A 19,484-nucleotide genomic window follows, 5' to 3' on the forward strand; every position below is an offset into this window, starting at 1 on the left:
ATTCCTTGACCCGGAAGTACATTTTTAGTGTTGTTGACGAGACGCTGATGATGATGCCACGCTAAAGTGCTGTTCACATCACACAAGTTTACCATGATGATTTCTAATGAGACGAGTTCATAAGGTAATTTCGTGTTCTTTTAAAAATTTCAGTTCACTGACTGTAAATTGTTAATGCATGTTAACAGCCTACATCGTTATCGTGTCAGTACTGTAGAAAGCTACAGGCTAACATCTTATCTGGCCAGACATTAAATCGGCCTGCCGTTAGCTAGCTAGCTAATTTATAACAGTATATTGAATAAACGTAGCTAGATAACTAGCTAAGCTACTCGGTCTTAAACACACTTACCTTAATACTATTCAAAGTCGTATTTGACCATTCATTTGAAATGTATTTGAAACGTTTAAGTGGGTGCTACTGAAACAGTTCAACGTGATCTTTTTAATTAGGCTACTGACCGTGTGTCAGTGGCACGTGGAGGGTAAACAACACAGTACACTCTGCTACAAAACCAACCACAAGGTGGAGGAGTTTGCCACTTTTCAAACGTGGTCTTGTGGACTCAGGCATGGGGCGCAGGTTTTTGTTCCAGCCCAGTACTGATTGTTAAAGAGGACCCTGCAGCTTATGTAGGAGGTTCTGGAGAAGCAGTTGAGACTAGTCAGTAGATCAGGTCCAAATTGGTCTGCCTGTGTAACCAGAGTGCTCCCTCTTTTACGCTGCTGCTTCTCTCTGGTTATAATCAATGCATAGGTGCTATAACTATACCTACATATTACCTCAATTAGCCGACTAACCGGTGACCCGCACATTGACTCTGTACCGGTACCACCTGTATATAGCCTCGCTACTGTCATTCTACCTTTTTAAAAATGTGTATTTCTTTACTTATCTATTGTTTACCTAATACCTATTTTTTTTCTTAAAATTGCACTGTTGGTTAGGGCTTGTAAGTAAGAATTTCATTGTATTCGGAGCACATGACAAACAAACGTTTTGATATTATTTGTCAATAGAATAAACTCTCAGAGCTATAAACTCTGTTACTTTGACAAGACGCTTTTTCTCCTGGACCTAGAATGAGGACCATGGGCATCCTAAAACTACCTGCCCGGCCTAACCTGGCATAAACCACTCAGTAAATTATTAATAAGCACTAATGCACATTTCTTATGTAAGACGTCATTTACATGAACGTTTCCAATAAACAATGAAAACACTGCCTAAATCTAATACTTCTAGGCGCACAACCTGTGGCTAAAGCTGTGAACTTTATGGAGCAGTGGTGAGTGCAGACAGATTGGCATTATGATGCGTTCATAACATTTTGGAAACTGAAAATCCTTCTTGTAAACTGGGAGCAATGAGTTGTGTACATTCACATGCTTTGAATTTGTTGAGAATGCTGATTGGCAATTTTTTAAATTTGATTTATTTTACCTTTATTTAACTAGGCAAGTCAGTTAAGAACAAATTCTTATTTTCAATGACGACCTAGGAACAGTGGGCTAACTGCCTGTTCAGGGGCAGAACGACAGATTTTGTACCTTGTCAGCTCAGGGTTTTGAACTTGCAACCTTCCGGTTACTAGCTGTGTCAACCATCTAACAGTAGAGCTTTCATGCTGGTAAACAAATAGCAGGGTTCATAAACCAAATTAATAGGTTAAAAAAAAACATTTTTAACTGCAGAAAATGCTAATATTGAGGTAATTTCCTTAGTATGTGACATCAGAGTTCAGCATGTGGGAGAACTTGTATCTCAGAGATGATAGCTTAGTGACTGTAGATGAGCTTCACACTAGTAATTACCAGTGGATTTTTCCCTGTCGTATTCTGGTACTAGATGTTATGAATGCAGCATTCCATTTTTAAAATTATTTTTTAATTATAATGATAACAAGACTCCGGTGTGTTTCTTTTACATGTAGTGAATCACAATTTTGTATGGGACTAGCAATAGCGTAGTTAGGTCAGCAAACATTAGCAACAAACTTTGTAGAAACAGAGTTCATGTGGGGAGAAATGGAGGGAAATGTCTGTCAGTTACATGACAATAGTTCTCAGGTACTTCACACACCTGTTGTGCGTTCAGTTCGCCTCGACATTTGCTACGTTGTGTGAATGTTTGCACTGAACGACACTTTTCCTCACAACGGTGCACACTGTTCTTCAACAGTCTGAGGTACATTTGCTCTCGTTTTGTGGTGTTGAGATGTGTGGTCCTGATCAATATGGGTGTGACCAAACTCGTGCAACACACCATACGGTAATAATTAGAGGTCGACTGACTGATTTTTCAACGTCAATACTGATTATTGGAGGACCAAAAAAAGCCGATACCGATTTATCAGATGTTTTTTTTGTATTTATTTATTTGTAATAATGACATTTACAACAATACTGAATAAACACTTTTATTTTAACTTAATATAATACATCAATAAAATCAATTTATGATTGAGAAATTAACAGGCACTACATTGATTATATGCAACGCAGGACAAGCTAGATAAACTAGTAATATCATCAACCACGTGTAGTTTGATTGTTTTTTTATAAGATAAGTTTAATGCTAGCTAGCAACTTACCATGGCTTCTTGCTGCACTTGCATAACAGGTAGTCAGTCTGCCACGCATGCTCCTCGTGGAGTGCAATGTAATCGGCCACAATCGGTGTCCAAAAATGCCGATTACCGATTTGTTATGAAAACTTGAAATCGACCCTAATTAATCGGCCATTCCGATGAATCGGTCCACCTCTCGTAATAATCACACTCTGAGCCGGCAAAATCGTTTTTTTCAACTGGTCGTTCAGTACAGTACAGTTTCCGTTGGATTCAACGTTGAACACCGTTCTGTCATACTGAACGCATACCTGTTTTAATCAGGTTCATGGTTGTTGATTAGTTGGATGATCAGATCTGTTAGTGGCTGCTGGTACAGAAGTATCAACACCGTGACTTCCCAATTCTAGGAGTAAAGAAGAAATAAGTGGGCTCTGGAGAAGATCAGTTTGATGTCAAGCAGTGCTACTGCTAAGCATTATAAAATGTGTATGATATCTTGTGGGCTAATCAAACTCCCCCACTACTTCCACAGCTCTCACAGACCCCTGAGCTCTCACAGACCCCTGTAGATCCTCACCTGCGGTGTTCTGTTCATCATGATTACTCCAGCGTTTGAGTTGAGCCAGGACCCAACTTTCCTAATCCTGACCATCCGTGTGCCTTACACGAGAACATCAGAGTTTGATCTCTACATCGATGGAGATGATTTCAAATTCTATGCCAAGCCTTACTTCCTCAGGTAAATTTTTGTGCTGCCATTATTGAAGTCACTTCATTCATGTTTTTTTTTTTTTTTTTCATTTTTTATATATATATATTTTTTAAATATATATACATATGTAGTTTTCAATGCACACAGTTGCACCATGATATGCTGTAATTGTGTCAACAGGCTGATAGGCTACCTTCTTGTTTAGTTCTAACACTTGTATCTCTTATCAAGACTGACCTTACCTGGAAAGATAGTGGAGGATGGGAGGGAAAAGGCCACTTTCGACATTGATAAAGGTAATGTTTGGTATTTAAAGTTTGTTCATGTTTTTATTGATAAGGAATCATTCATTTGTCGTTTTGCCGTTGACTCTTTGCATTTTAGAATGGATGCGTGTGGTTGAAAGATAATGCAGGCTTTCATATTCTGATGAAAACAGACCCCCTAATGCATTGTTGATAGTGCTTTATTGACCCGTTCATTGAAACGCAATGTGACCCTATCTTTGTCAGTGCGTGTGTCCTCTTGACCTCCCAGTAATCAAATCAGCATTACTGGTTGTTAGGCGGATCCTCTCACCAGACTCCACAGTGTGTGGTTAGTACTTCAGCTAGCCAGAGAGTAGCAGGACCCTGAGTGATGGGGCTGATGGCAGAGTCAGTGGGATTGATCCCTGGTGCCTCTTTAGCACTCACTACAGAGACGGCCACACAGACTTAATTACTGGTTATGCTGTTAGATATGGAGGGCCATTTGACCCGTCCGTGATGTAATGAGTGCCTCCTGCAGCCCTACTTTTATTTCTGCTCATTTCTAGTGACTCTTGGCCTTTTTTTGTTTTATTCAGGTATTTATTCTATTTACCAACTCATTCTCATGCGGCTACTTTGATTCAAAGCAATTTATTTTCAGTTAGTAGTGGAATACTCGGATCATTCTTTTTAATGAATTTAATTTCCAATTATCCCTCTTGATTATGTTGGGTTGGTGAAGCGTTCACTTTATGCACGCTGACACATCATTGGCCCTCGGATCAGCGACGCCCTGTTTGACATACTGTGTCTAAATAAGCCACTAACTGCTGCTAATTTAGCTTCTCTAATGGGAGTCCCGGTTTATACTCTCAATTAGAAATTATTACGATGCATCTTTTTTTGGGCTGGGTAATATAGCCAAAATATCATATCACCATATTTGTCTCATGTACGGCGGTATTTGACACTATTTAATGCTTCTGAATAATACAAGTTCACCCTTGAATGGCAACAAATACATTTTATGGGCTTTCTCCATTCTGATTTGTTTTATACACATTCAAGTAGTACCATTTGGATAAATTTGTATGTTTATCCTGCACTGTGTCAACATATCGATATTGACGGTATTGTAAAAATCCATATACCAGTTTTTGCGATATATCAGCCAGCCCTACTGCCTTTGGAGCCTCCTCTTAAGGGGCCCAGAGCCAAGGCAGTTAGCCAACTAGCATAAAGTGTTTTTAAGTTAAATACTCCAACAAAGTGTTGAAAGTTTTATGAGGTCTTTAAAAGGGATTAAGACCTAGAAATTATCTCCTTGGCTAGAGGTGGAATGGTCATATATTTTATAGGTTTTGTCGTCTTTCTCTTTTAATTGCTGTTTTGAGAGAAGTAAACCTCTGCTTTTGACTGAATATGTGTCTGCAGAGACAGTCATGCATTTATCGTGAGCATTCATTGTTCTACATGTGACGAGCCATGTCTACTTGATGAAAAATGCTCCAGGACTGTTTAAAGGCAGACAATGCTATCCGATTTGCTTTCACATTGTCTACGGCTCTACACTTTGTACAGCTACACATTCAGTTGTTGCGTTTCTCAAACCGCAGATCTCTGCCACAGCGCTGCCAATTGTTTGACCTGCTCCCTGATGTTCTCTCTGTGTGTCCCAGGTCTTTTTACCCTGCACGTCCCCAAGGAGACAGCAGGGGAACACTTTGAAGGGCTCCAGATGCTGACTAGTCTCCTTGCTCCCAAAGGCTCCCGCTCAGCCAAGCCTCTGGTGGAAGACATGGGTATATACTGAAGTGCCATAACATTTACATTGTAGTCATTTAGCAGATGCTCTTATCCAAAGCGACTTGCAATTAGTGCATTCATCTTAAGATGCCTAGGTGAGACAACCACATATCACAGTCGTAGCGAGTACATTTTCCCTTAAAGTAGATGCCATCAAAGTCGGTGCTAGTAGGAAAATATATGTGTGTGTGTGTGGACACCTGCTTGTCTTACATCTCATTCCAAAATCATTATATGGAGTTGGTCCCCCTTTTGCTGCTATAACAGCCTCCAATCTTCTGGGAATGCTGGATGTTGGAACATTGCTGCGGGGACTTGCTTCCATTTAGCCACGAGCATTAGTGAGGTTGGGCACTGTTGATGGGCAATTAGGCCTGGCTCGCAGTCAGCGGTCCAATTCATCCCAAATGTAATCGTCAGGGCTCTACGCAGGCCAGTGACGTTTTCGACACACCATTTCTGTATGGACCTCGCTTTGTGCATGGGGGCATTGTCAAGCTAAAACAGGAAAGGGCCTTCCCCAAACTGTTGGCACAAAGTTGGAAGCAAAGAATTGTCTAGAATGTCATTGTATCCTGTACCTTTAATATTTCCCTTCACTGGAACTAAGGGTCCAAGCCCAAACCATGAAAAACAGCAAAAGAACATTATTCCTCCACCACCAAACTTTTTAGTTGGCACTATGCGTTGGGGCAGCTAGCGTTCTCCTGGCATCTGCCAAATCCAGATTAGTCTGTCGGACTGCCAGATGGTGAAGCTTGATTCATCACTCCAGAGAAGGCGTTTCCACTGCTCCAGAGTCTAGTATATTGCTGGAAGACATATTGATGTTCATGTTAAGCTCAAATATATGTCTCGTAAACGAAACCACTGAAGTAAGGACTGAGAACAGAAAAAAACCCACTGGATTTTGTCATCGATGATGTTGTAATACGATTTGGCTGAATGATTTTGTTTCTCATTAAGACATTGATGCTTTCTTTACATTACAGAAGCGTGCAGTGGAATTGTGGACGGTGAGGAAGAGGATGACGAAGAGGAGTTTGACTGGCAGGTTGAGCAGGAGGTATACATGGACACCTCAGAGGAGCAGCTGAAGGAACTGCAGAAGTATGGCTTTGGGAGTCAGAGGTCCGGAGTGTTCACTCGACTGCAGGTAAGGTCATTCATTGGCTTTGGCAGTACTGCACAGAGTCACACTGTGCTTCTTGAAGACGGTTCCTAGAAATTAGTAGTGGAATGGTATCCTTTGAAAGCATTGCTAGGTTTTATAATGCGATTGGTATCGTTCCCGTAAGTAGGGCCAGGAGTTCTTCCTGACCATATGACCTGACCAGGAAAACATAACATCGAGTACAGCATGTGAAGATCTAATGGAGTATTGTCCAATCAGGAGGAGCTGAGTGATGTCATCGACATCCAAAACCCAGATAGAACCACAGGGTCAGAGAGGAGAAGGAAACGACTGGACGCTGAGACGTCCATATTCTGCCCTGACCATTACCTGTGAGTTTTCCAAAGAATAGTACCCACTAATTAAATCATTGTTCAATATTAACAAATGCACAGATTTATTGTATTGTGTTCTATCACTTTCATTGTTATGACACTGAGCTGTTTGTGTCTGTAGTGCTGACCTGTTTGAGGACGAGGAGATCCAGGGTCTGCTGAAGTTCCTCCCTTGGTGGTCTGATCTGTGCCCAGACTCCATCCGGCAGGGAGAGGCAGGTGAGCTGGAGTCCTCCCTATCTATCCCATCACTACCACACATGAAGGGATCGTTAATCTTCAAATCATGTACTAGAATTTGATATTAAGTTGCTCTTATGTCTGTTAAATGATGCTGTATTTCATGTAGTAGCATTGTATTACAGAGTAATGATAACCTGTAGTTTAAGCTCAGATCACACAAAGAGCAGTAAGAGATTTCCACCAGCAGGTGGTGTATAAATACTGACAACAAAAAATTAACTTAACTTTGGCGTCAAACAAGTGACTCCCCCAGAAAACCCCATTTGTGTTAATGTATAAATAATTACTGTTTTAACGTGTGTGTATATGTGTATATATATCCAGTATTGTTGAATTGTTTTGTGGAGTGCTGTCAGTTGTAAGTTTGTGGCGTGGAGTTTAACATTTCACTGGATTGAGTTTGACATTAAGCCTACAGTGTTAGTTTTGTAATGGTCATTAAAGAACATATTCAGTCTAGATCATAATTTCTTAGGGCTTTCCTTAAAATGCAGAATTGAACCCAATTTCCCTTTTCTCCAAGCCACCCCCCCATCCAGACTTGTATCGCCATTATCTCACTAGCTCAAATCCTCTTTCTTTTCTTTATCTCTTATCAATCCATGACATAAGAAATCAATGAGTCATTTAAAAGATGTGATCCACGGCTGGCTGGGCTCTACAGGTTTGTTTTCCTCTCTTCTCTCTCAGATGAGAGCGATAAGGGCTTATGGAACAATTCAATTGTGCCATCCAGCTCTCCTAACAGCCTGCTAATTCCTCTGCTCCCACCGCATCAACGAACACATGGCTCGTAGCCACAGCTTATGTTAGTACAGGATGTCGTACTGTACGCTCAGGAAAGGATTTAGATGAAACATTATCACAGGAGGATATGCTGGGTTGACAGTGCCAGGATCCCCATCTCTGTCCTAGCACAGGAGAGATCGCACACTGCCGAACAGCCATCAGTCAATACTACGCGGCACTCATACATGGGTCATTAGCCGTAGGCAGGAGGAATCCAGCATTAAGTTTTCCTGCAACTCTGTGAACTCCCTTTTCTCATTCGGTATTCTGAGTACTCGGCCGGAGCCCCGGCGCAGATAAAGGGGACAAATTTAAACTAATGACTTAACTGACAGCTGGATGCACGTTAGCCTTCCCCTGTCCGTCGGAAGAGTATTGGTCAGCAAATGTAGCCATTAGTAGTAAAATCTTGATAGCATGCTTATGATTTTAACACATTTTATATATGTACCATCAAAAGTTTGGACACAACCCTTGAAAGAGTAGGTTTAATTTACTGTTGGAATCATGCAGTAACCAAAAAAGTGTTTAAAAAATCGAAATATATTTTATATTTGAGATTCGTCGAAGTAGCCACCCTTTGCCTTGTTGATCGTTTTGCACACTCTTGGCATTCTCTCAACCAGCTTCATGAGGTAGTCACCTGGAATGCATTTCAATTAACAGGTGTGCCTTGTTATTAAAAGTTAATTTGTGGAATTTCTTTCCTTAATGCATTTGAGCCAATCAGTTGTGTTGTGACAAGGTAGGGCTGGTATACAGAAGATAGCCCTATTTGGTAAAAGACCATTTCCATATAATTTTTTTATTTCACCTTTATTTAACCAGGTAGGCTAGTTGAGAACAAGTTCTCATTTGCAACTGCGACCTGGCCAAGATAAAGCATAGCAGTGTGAACAGACAACACAGAGTTACACATGGAGTAAACAATTAACAAGTCAATAACACAGTAGAAAAAAAAGGGGAGTCTATATACATTGTGTGCAAAAGGCATGAGGAGGTAGGCGAATAATTACAATTTTGCAGATTAACACTGGAGTGATAAATTATCAGATGGTCATGTACAGGTAGAGATATTGGTGTGCAAAAGAGCAGAAAAGTAAATAAATATAAACAGTATGGGGATGAGGTAGGTAAAATTGGGTGGGCTATTTACCGATGGACTATGTACAGCTGCAGCGATCGGTTAGCTGCTCAGATAGCAGATGTTTGAAGTTGGTGAGGGAGATAAAAGTCTCCAACTTCAGCGATTTTTGCAATTCGTTCCAGTCACAGGCAGCAGAGAACTGGAACAAAAGGCGGCCAAATGAGGTGTTGGCTTTAGGGATGATCAGTGAGATACACCTGCTGGAGCGCGTGCTACGGGTGGGTGTTGCATCATGACCAGTGAACTGAGATAAGGCGGAGCTTTACCTAGCATGGACTTGTAGATGACCTGGAGCCAGTGGGTCTGGCGACGATTATGTAGCGAGGGCCAGCCGACTAGAGCATACAGGTCGCAGTGGTGGGTGGTATAAGGTGCTTTAGTAACAAAACGGATGGCACTGTGATGAACTGCATCCAGTTTGCTGAGTAGAGTATTGGAAGCTATTTTGTAGATGACATCGCCGAAGTCGAGGATCGGTAGGATAGTCAGTTTTACTAGGGTAAGTTTGGCGGCGTGAGTGAAGGAGGCTTTGTTGCGGAATAGAAAGCCGACTCTAGATTTTATTTTAGATTGGAGATGTTTGATATGAGTCTGGAAGGAGAGTTTACAGTCTAGCCAGACACCTAGGTACTTATAGATGTCCACATATTCTAGGTCGGAACCATCCAGGGTGGTGATGCTAGTCGGGCGTGCGGGTGCAGGCAGCGAATGGTTGAAAAGCATGCATTTGGTTTTACTTGCGTTTAAGAGCAGTTGGAGGCCACGGAATGAGTGTTGTATGGCATTGACACTCGTTTGGAGGTTAGATAGCACAGTGTCCAAGGACGGGCCGGAAGTATACAGAATGGTGTCGTCTGCGTAGAGGTGGATCAGGGAATCGCCCGCAGCAAGAGCAACATCATTGATATATACAGAGAAAAGAGTCGGCCCGAGAATTGAACCCTGTGGCGCCCCCATAGAGACTGCCAGAGGACCGGACAGCATGCCCTCCGATTTGACACACTGAACTCTGTCTGCAAAGTAGTTGGTGAACCAGGCAAGGCAGTCATTAGAAAAACCGAGGCTACTGAGTCTGCCGATAAGAATATGGTGATTGACAGAGTCGAAAACCTTGGCCAGGTCGATGAAGACGGCTGCACAATACTGTCTTTTATCGATGGCGGTTATGATATCATTTAGTACCTTGAGCGTGGCAGAGGTACACCCGTGACCGGCTCGGAAACCAGATTGCACAGCGGAGAAGGTACGGTGGGATTCGAGATGGTTAGTGACCTGTTTGTTGACTCGGCTTTCGAAGACCTTAGATAGGCAGGGCAGGATGGATATAGGTCTGTAACAGTTTGGGTCCAGGGTGTCTCCCCCTTTGAAGAGGGGGACGACTGCGGCAGCTTTCCAATCCTTGGGGATCTCAGACGATATGAAAGAGGTTGAACAGGCTGGTAATAGGGGTTGCGACAATGTGACGGATAGTTTCAGAAATAGAGGGTCCAGATTGTCAAGCCCAGCTGATTTGTACGGGTCCAGGTTTTGCAGCTCTTTCAGATCATCTGCTATCTGGATTTGGGTAAAGGAGAACCTGGAGAGGCTTGGGCGAGTAGCTGTGGGGGGGGCGGAGCTGTTGGCCGAGGTTGGAGTAGCCAGGAGGAAGGCATGGCCAGCCGTTGAGAAATGCTTGTTGAAGTTTTCGATAATCATGGATTTATTGGTGGTGACCGTGTTACCTAGCCTCAGTGCAGTGGGCAGCTGGGAGGAGGTGCTCTTGTTCTCCATGGACTTTACAGTGTCCCAGAACTATGGCAATAACAGCTCAAATAAGCAAAGAGAAATGACAGTCTGTTACTTTCAGACATGAAGGTCAGTCAATCTGGAACATTTCAAGAACTTTGATCGTTTCTTCAGGTGCAGTCGACAAAAACCAACAAGCGATATGATGAAACAGGCTCTCATGAGGACCGCCACAGGAAAGGAAGACTCAGAGTTACCTCTACTGCAGAGGATATGTTAATTGGAGTTACCAGCCTCAGAAATTACAGTCCAAATAAATGCTTCACAGAGTTCAAGTAACAGACACATCTCAACATCAACTGTTCAGAGGAGACTATGTGAATCAGGCCTTCATGGTCGGATTGCTGCAAAGAAACCACTACTAAAGGACACCAATTAGAAGAAGAGACTTGCTTGGGCCAAGAAACACGAGCAATGGACATTAGACCGGTGGAAATCTGTCCTTTGATCTGATGGGTCCAAATTTGACATTTTTTGTTTCAACCGCAGTGTCTTTGGGAGACGCAGAGTAGGTGAACGGATGATCTCTGCATGTGTAGTTCCCACTGTGAAGCCTGGAGGAGGAGGTGTGATGGTGTGGGGGTGCTTTGCTGGTGACACTGTCAATGATTTATTTAGAATTCAAGGCACACTTAACCAGCATGGCTACCACAGAATTCTGCAGCGATACACCATCCCATCTGGTTTGCACTTAGGGGGGGGAACTATCATTTGTTTTTCATCAGGACAATGACCCAAAACACACCTCCAGGCTGTGTAAGGGCTATTTGACCAAGAAGGAGAGGGATGGAGTGCTGCATCAGATGACCTGGCCTCCACAATCACACAACCTCAATCCAAATTGAGATGGTTTGGGATGAGTTGGAACGCAGAGTAAAGGAAAAGCAGCCAAGTGCTCAGCATATGTGGTAACTCCTTCAAGACTGTTGGAAAAGGACTCCTCATGAAGCTGGTTGAGAGAATGCTACGAGAGTGCAAAGCTGTCATCAAGGCAAGCGGTGGCTACTTTGAAGAATCTAAAATATAAAAATGTTATTTAATACTTTTGGTTACTACATGATTCCATACGTGTTATTTAATAGTTTTGTACAATGTAGAAAACAGTCCAAATTAAGAACCTTTTGAATGAGTAGGTGTGTCCAAACGTTTGACTAGTACTGTATATAATGTGTGGGAGCAAAATTCTTAAGCTTCCCTATTTTGGCCTCTTTCTGTTTTTTTCTCCCTCCCTTGCCTCCCGTAAGACAGAGAAATACAGTATATGTCAGCTGACAGATGGGTGTAGACACTAGTGGTAATTAAGTAGAAACCTCACCCTGGACCTTTGTGCCCCCTCTGTGTTCCCCGGGTCGAGGCCAGAGCACTGACAGGCCACAAGCTGTCCACTGGGTCCACATGAACTGAGTGGGCGGTGTTAATCCAACATGACAGCCCTGTCTCTGCCTGCGGCTCTTCTTATGGCTGGTTTGACCTGCCAGTGGCAGTCTGTGATTCATCACTACATTCATTGCATTGACTCGCAGGTTCTTTAACGTCAGAAAATGTCAATCTTAAACAGTTGCGCTTTAGTATTGAGTGTTGACGACCTTGTTCTGTACTACCAAGGTCATTCGTCAGAAGCCTCTGAGTGAAGTATAGTTGTAGGTAATCTCCAGCCTCGTGCACGTTGAGCAGAGGTATATTTGCTCCATGTCACTGGTGCCATCTGTACCTGGGGTAGGGCCATACAATGGGGGCAGACTGCTCAGAAGACTGGAGGAACTAAATGACAAATTAATCTCCATTCATCTGACCCCCCCCCCACACACACACACACACACACACACACTCGATTGGCTAGGATCAAAGCTGAGATCAGTGAGTGCCTTTCAGATTGTCCCATTAGATCTTCTAATCTCATCCAGATGTCTCTTGGATGAATGGAGCGCTGCGGCTGCATTATGCAGGCCCAGTTAGCTTGTTATTGGCAGTAATCCCATGTTCATCCTGTTTTAAAATGTATTTTTAGATCCATTACGTGTGGACAAAAACAGGAGTTACAGCAACTGATGCTTTCGCTAGATGTCACTGAATGACAGCGCTTGTATACACTTTTTGGAACATCTTGATGAGTGCTGGACTGCTGTTCTAATAAATAAACAAAGGAACCTGTTTGCCAGCAGCCCTATCACTTTTCCCTGATCCCCAATGCAAATAGTCTGGGTAGTCATTTGATTAGCTGTTCAGGAGTCTTATGGCTTTGGAGGTAGAAGCTGTTAAGAAACCTTTTGGACCTAGACTAGACCTGGCGCTCCGGAACTGCTTGCCGTGAGACGATGGTGGCTGGAGTCTTTGACAATGTTTAGGGCCTTCCTCTGACACCGTCTGGTATAGAGGTCCAGGATGGCAGGAAGCTTGACCCCAGTGATGTAATGGACTTACACGATTTTGGAATATTGCTGCAGGGACTTGCTTCCATTCAGCCACGAGCATTAGTGAGGTCGGGCACTGATTTTGAGTGATTAGGCCTGGCTGTCAGTCAACGTTCCAATTCATCCCAAAGGTGTTCCCAAAGATGTTCGACGGGATTGAGGTCAAGGCTCTGTGCAGGCCAGTCAAGTTCTTCCACACCGACCTCTACAAACCATTTCTGTATGGACCTGTCTTCGCACAGGGGCATTGTCATATTGGAAAAGGACAGGGCCTTCCCCAAACTGTTGCCGCGAAGTTGGAAGCACAGACTCGTCTAGAATGTCATTGTATGCTGTAGCATTAATATTTCCCTTCACTGGAACTAATGGTCCAACCCCGAACCATGAAAAACAGCCCCAGACCAGTACTCCTCCACCACCAAACTTTACAGTTGGCACTACTGTATGCCTTAGAGCAGGTAGCGTTCTCCTGGCATCCGCCAAACCCAGATTCATCTGTCGGCTTGCCAGATGGTGAAGCGTGATTCATCACTGCTCCAGACTCCAATGGCGGCGAGCTTTCTACCACTCCAGCCGGCGCTTGGCATCGCGCATGGTGATCTGAGGCTTGTGTGCAACTGCTCAACCATGGTAGTTTTAACTGAGGACAGATGATTTTTATGCGCTTCAGCACAAACTGACTTGTTGGTGGAAAGGTGGCATGCTATGAGGGTGCTACGTAAGCGCATTCTACTGCCAATGTTTGTTTATGGAGATTGCATGGCTGTGTGCTCAATTTTATACATGTTGAAATAGGTGAATCCACTAATTTGAAGGGGTGTCCACATCCTTTTTCATATATAGTGTATGTCTGCTGCAGAGGGACAAAGGGGAGCCATGAGAACACGTTTTGATCCATTTCTGGAGAACAAATTGGCTCCCTATTTACAAAGATGAAGAACAAGCTATAATGGGAGAACAAGCTATAATGGAAAAATACTGGAGTTTTTGTGCCAGTATAGCCAACTAGCACAAAAAGATTATTGCGACATTTTCAAAACAATACGATATCTTTTAAAATAATATCCCGCTATGTAACAACCCCCCTCAATAGTCTGTGTGTGTTTCCTACACTCGGCAGACTGCTGGATGTAGGCCAGTGGGGCGCTGAGTTTCTCCCGAGCGTCCTGGCTGATCTCCCGGGGAGGTGCGGTAAGGGGGAGGTGTGCGTGTGTGCTCCGCTTGGCCAGGCTGGGCTGCTGCAGCTGCACTGGCAAGGGAATCGGGGTACCGTCTGCAGGGATCTAGCCCTGATGTAATGGAGCAGGAATCCAGTTCCCAGCAGAGCCAAGAGGATCATTTGAAACTGCTGCTGTAGTGTGTGCACGCACAGTCAAGCCCACACACTCAGGGGCTCAGTATAGGGGCTGTCCTCGATAGGCAAAGGGAAGGATTGCTTTCAGCTGTTCCATAAGCTGCAGAGAAAGTGCTGACTTGGAATCTGTTCTTGCAGACCTTTAGCTTTGTTTTCAGCACTGAACGTTGCACATTAAACTTTACCAATTGAGTTTGGGTGGAGGGTATCTTGATCAGTAACTGAGGAAGAAACTCAGGAACTTTTGATTCTTTCCAAAAGAACTGATAACCTAGTGTTTTCCTCACACAATTCAAGCCGTGGGCCATCTCTGCAACATAATAGAAATGATGGATCCCTCTTTTGCTTCATAGTAGAATATGTGCATGAACTGTTAGAAATGAATGTGTTTGCAGGCATGATTAGGCCCATGTAGAAACCCAGTGAGTCTAAGGGTGGACTGTTGTTTTTCAGCGGTGTCCTTCACTGATGATGAGAAGGAGCAGCTAAGAAAGTTTACCAACCATTCCTACATCCTGGACAAGAAGTCCCGTTTCCAGGTGTGGCTCAGCCTGGTGGACATCATCTTGGCATACTGCTACGAATTGCGCACTACAGAGGGAGAGCACAACGTGAGTTAGCGACCATCAGTTAGCCTCTACATCTCCCTCCAGGTCAAAGCTTTAACATGGACTTCCACCAAGTTCCTACAGGGATCTTGAGTTTTTTTTATGTTGTCTTACTGTCACTAAACCGTAATACATGGAACTCACAGTCTGTTGTTGCACAGCTGGAAATAGATGTTGAAGTGATAATGCCCAAGAAGCTGGTGTTTTGGAGGATGCATTGGCATGAGTGTTGTTCCCAAACCGTGCCAGTATATCCTCCAAACAATTCCTTTGAGGACATAATCACTTTTACACAACCGGTTACCAACATATTCAAATAATGACAGATATGCTGTTATTTAAAAATTTAAAAAATTAAAAAAATGTTTCATGAATTAATTCATACTATTTCATCCTTCCACGAGATGTAGTCCCGGCACAAATCTACGGTGCTACCCATGCTGCCTATCGTTTGGGTTGCCAGAGACGCGACCCAGTCTTAGTCTTTTTGTTCTATATCTATGGGCTCGACCCAGTTGCTCGTTCTAAAATAGATTATAGAATGGGTCGTTTGAACCCTGAATATCAGATTGTAAACCACAGCTATGACAAAAAAAATGTTTTTACTGCTCTAATTACGTTGGTAACCAGTTTATAATAGCATTCGAACACCTCGGGTATGTGGTGTGTGTAGCCAATATACCACGGCTAAGGGCTGTATCCAGGCACTCCACGTCATGCCGTGGTATATTGGCCATATACTACACCTCCTTGTGCCCTATTGCTTAAATTAAGGTCTACAATGGGAGATGGTGAGGTTAGACCATGGTCACACATTCATGTGTTTCTATACATCATTGGGTCAGATCCGGAGCTGTAGTTCTTAGTACTGCCGTAAACACATACTTTAGACCGCAACCTGTGATGTCATCTGTGAATGTTCTATGAACATCTGGGGTGTTACGGCCTTATACACCTTAGAGAGCCAGGAGCAGGCTGCTTTTCCAGAGATCGTGTTGTAAGGTATCTGTAATGGACACTAGGGACGGAGTGTTAAAGAGAGTGTGGCCCGAGTTTGCCTGTTATTGGTATCATTGCTTTCTCATGTGTTGTAGGCCCACTTTGATTCTCTAAAGCGCGTGTAGAAGTTGACCTCTGTCCTCTTCATTATATGACTGCAGGTTGAATCACCGTGGACCATCAGAAAACTAAGTGGGACTCTCTGCTGGCTTGAGGTAAGTAATGGGGAGGCAGTCCCTTATTTAAGTCAATTAAAGTATCATGGAATAATAAATCCCTTAGTATGACCTTGGGCACGGCTTCCCTATTCTGGCTGTTTTCAGCTTCTGGCCCCATCTTGAGCTAAAGGCTTTTATTGATCTAAATGTGTCTGCTCCAGCCGCTGACGGAGGAAAGCTCTCAACCAGCCCTAGGAAATTACCATTTGATTGAGTTTGCTGCAGCTGGGTGGAGAGCTTGTATAAAAAAAATATATATTAACACAACATGTAAAATGTTGGTCCATGAGCTGAAATAGGAAAATCCCAGAAACTGTTGGTGAGAATTTCTCCTTTGCCAAGATAATCCATCCACCTGACAGGTGAACAGCATGATCATTACACAGGCGCACCTTGTGCTGGGGACAATAAAAGGCCACTTTAAAATGTGCCTATTTGTCTCACGACACAATGACACAGATGTCTCAAGTTTTGAGGAAGCGTGCAATTGGTATGCTGACTGCAGGAATGTCCACCAGAGCTGTTGCCAGATAATTTAATGTTTATTTCTCTACCATAATCTGCCTCAAGTCATTTTAGAGAATTTGGCAGTACGTCCAACCAGCCTCACAACTGCAGACCACATCTGGCTTCTTCACCTGCGGTATTGTCTGAGGTGGGGTAGGTGGAGTGCTGAGGAGTAGTTCTGTCAGTAATAAAGCCCTTTTGGAGATAACCAAATTATGATTGGCTGGGCCTGGCTCCCCAGTGGGGGGTGGGTGGTTCAATACCCACCCATGGCTGCACCCCTGCCCAGTCATGTGAAATCCGTAGATTAGGGCCTAATTTATTTACATTGACTGCTTTCCTTACATGAACTGTAACTCAGTAACATCTTTGGAATTGTTGCATTTTGTGTGTTTATATTTTCAGTGTGTAATATATATATTATATATATATATATATCATATATAATGATATATATGTGTGTGATATATATATATATATATATATATATATATCACGCACACACACAGTACCAGTCAAAGGTTCGGACACACCGACTCATTCAAGGGTTTTTCTTTGTTTGTACTGTTTTCTTCATTGTAGAATAATAGTGAAGACATCAAAACTATGAAATAACACATGGAATCATGTAGTGACCAAAAATATATTTTACTTTTTAGATTCTTCAAAGTAGCCACCCTTTGCCTTGATGACAGCTTTGCACACCCTTGGTATTCTATCAACCACCTTCATGAGGTAGTCACCTGGAATGCATTTCAATTAACAGGTGTGCCTTGTTAAAAGTTAATTTGTGGAATTTCTTTCCTACTTAATGCGTTTGAGCCAATCAGTTGTGTTGTGACAAGGTAGGGGTGGTCCAGAAGATAGCCCTATTTGGTAAAAGACCAAGTCCATACTATGGCAAGAACAGCTCAAATAAGCAAAGAGAAACGACTATAAGACATGAACGTCAGTCAATCCGGAAAATTTCAAGAACTTTGAAAGTTTCTTCAGGTGCAGTCGCAAAAACCATCAAGCGCTATGATGAAACAGGAAAGGAAGACCCAGAATTACCTCTACTTATAAGTTCATTGGCGTTACCAGCCTCAGAAATTACAGTCCAAATAAATGCTTCACAGAGTTCAAGTAACAGACACATCTCAACATCAACTGTTCAGAGGAGACTACGTGAATCAGGCCTTCATGGTTGAATTGCTGCAAAGAAACCACTGCAAAGAAACCACCAATTAGAAGAAGAGACTTGCTTGGGCCAAGAAATAAGTGCAATGGACATTAGACAGGTGGAAATCTGTCCTTTGATCTGATGGGTCCACATTTGAGACTTTTGGTTCCAACCTGTCTGTGAGATGCAGATTAGGTGAACGGAGGATCTCTGCATGTGTAGTTCCCAAAGTGAAGCATGGAGGAGGAGATGTGATGGTGTGGGGGAGGTTTGTTGGTGATACTGTCAGTGATTTATTTAGAATTCAAGGCACACTTAACCAGCATGGCTACCACAGCATTCTGCAGCGATACGCCATCCCATCTGGTTTGCACTTAGTAGGGCAATAATTTGTTTTTCAACACGACAATTACCCAACACATCTCCAGGCTGTGTAAGTGCTATTTGTCCAAGAAGGAAAGTGGTGGAGTGCTCCATCAGATGACCTGGCCTCCACAATCACCTGACCTCAACCCAATTGAGTTGGTTTGGGATGAGTTGGACCGCAGAGTGAAGGAGAAGCAGCCATCAGGTGCTCAGATTATGTGGGAACTCTTTCAAAACTGTTGGAAAAGCATTCCATATGAAGCTGGTTGAGAGAATGCCAAGAGTGCAAAGCAGTCATCAAATCAAATTTTATTTGTCACATACACATGGTTAGCAGATGTTAATGCGAGTGTAGCGAAATGCTTGTGCTTCTAGTTCCGACAATGCAGTAATAACGAACAAGTAATCTAACAATTCCAAAAAAACTACTGTCTTATACACAGTGTAAGGGGATAAGGAATATGTACATAAGGATATATGAATGAGTGATGGTACAGAGCAGCATAGGCAAGATACAGTAGATGATATCGAGTACAGTATATACATATGAGATGAGTATGTAAACCAAGTGGCATAGTTAAAGTGGCTAGTGATACATGTATTACATAAGGATGCAGTCGATGATATAGAGTACAGTTTCTACGTATGCATATGAGATGAATAATGTAGGGTAAGTAACATTATATAAGGTAGCATTGTTTAAAGTGGCTAGTGATATATTTACATCATTTCCCATCAATTCCCATTATTAAAGTGGCTGGAGTAGAGTCAGTGTCATTGACAGTGTGTTGGCAGTAGCCACTCAATGTTAGTGGTGGCTGTTTAACAGTCTGATGGCCTTGAGATAGAAGCTGTTTTTAGTCTCTCGGTCCCCGCTTTGATGCACCTGTACTGACCTCGCCTTCTGGATGACAGCGGGGTGAACAGGCAGTGGCTCGGGTGGTTGATGTCCTTGATGATCTTTATGGCCTTCCTGTAGCATCGGGTGGTGTAGGTGTCCTGGAGGGCAGGTAGTTTGCCCCGGTGATGCGTTGTGCAGACCTC

General features: G+C 43.0%; 1 protein-coding gene across 1 annotated transcript in view; it reads left to right on the forward strand.

Moving 5' to 3' along the window:
• shq1 (SHQ1, H/ACA ribonucleoprotein assembly factor) overlaps nucleotides 1–19,484 on the forward strand; it is a 41,356-nt gene continuing 21,872 nt past the window's right edge. Inside the window, exons 1-9 of the mRNA XM_024426822.2 lie at nucleotides 1–124; nucleotides 3,106–3,312; nucleotides 3,517–3,581; nucleotides 5,216–5,338; nucleotides 6,335–6,498; nucleotides 6,736–6,848; nucleotides 6,973–7,070; nucleotides 15,034–15,191; nucleotides 16,349–16,402. Of these exons, the coding sequence (XP_024282590.1) occupies nucleotides 3,170–3,312; nucleotides 3,517–3,581; nucleotides 5,216–5,338; nucleotides 6,335–6,498; nucleotides 6,736–6,848; nucleotides 6,973–7,070; nucleotides 15,034–15,191; nucleotides 16,349–16,402 (918 nt within the window). The 5' untranslated portion in view covers nucleotides 1–124; nucleotides 3,106–3,169. The remainder of the gene's footprint in view (nucleotides 125–3,105; nucleotides 3,313–3,516; nucleotides 3,582–5,215; nucleotides 5,339–6,334; nucleotides 6,499–6,735; nucleotides 6,849–6,972; nucleotides 7,071–15,033; nucleotides 15,192–16,348; nucleotides 16,403–19,484) is intronic.

This window comes from Oncorhynchus tshawytscha, linkage group LG07 (assembly GCF_018296145.1).
Source record: "Oncorhynchus tshawytscha isolate Ot180627B linkage group LG07, Otsh_v2.0, whole genome shotgun sequence".
NCBI lineage: Eukaryota > Metazoa > Chordata > Actinopteri > Salmoniformes > Salmonidae > Oncorhynchus > Oncorhynchus tshawytscha.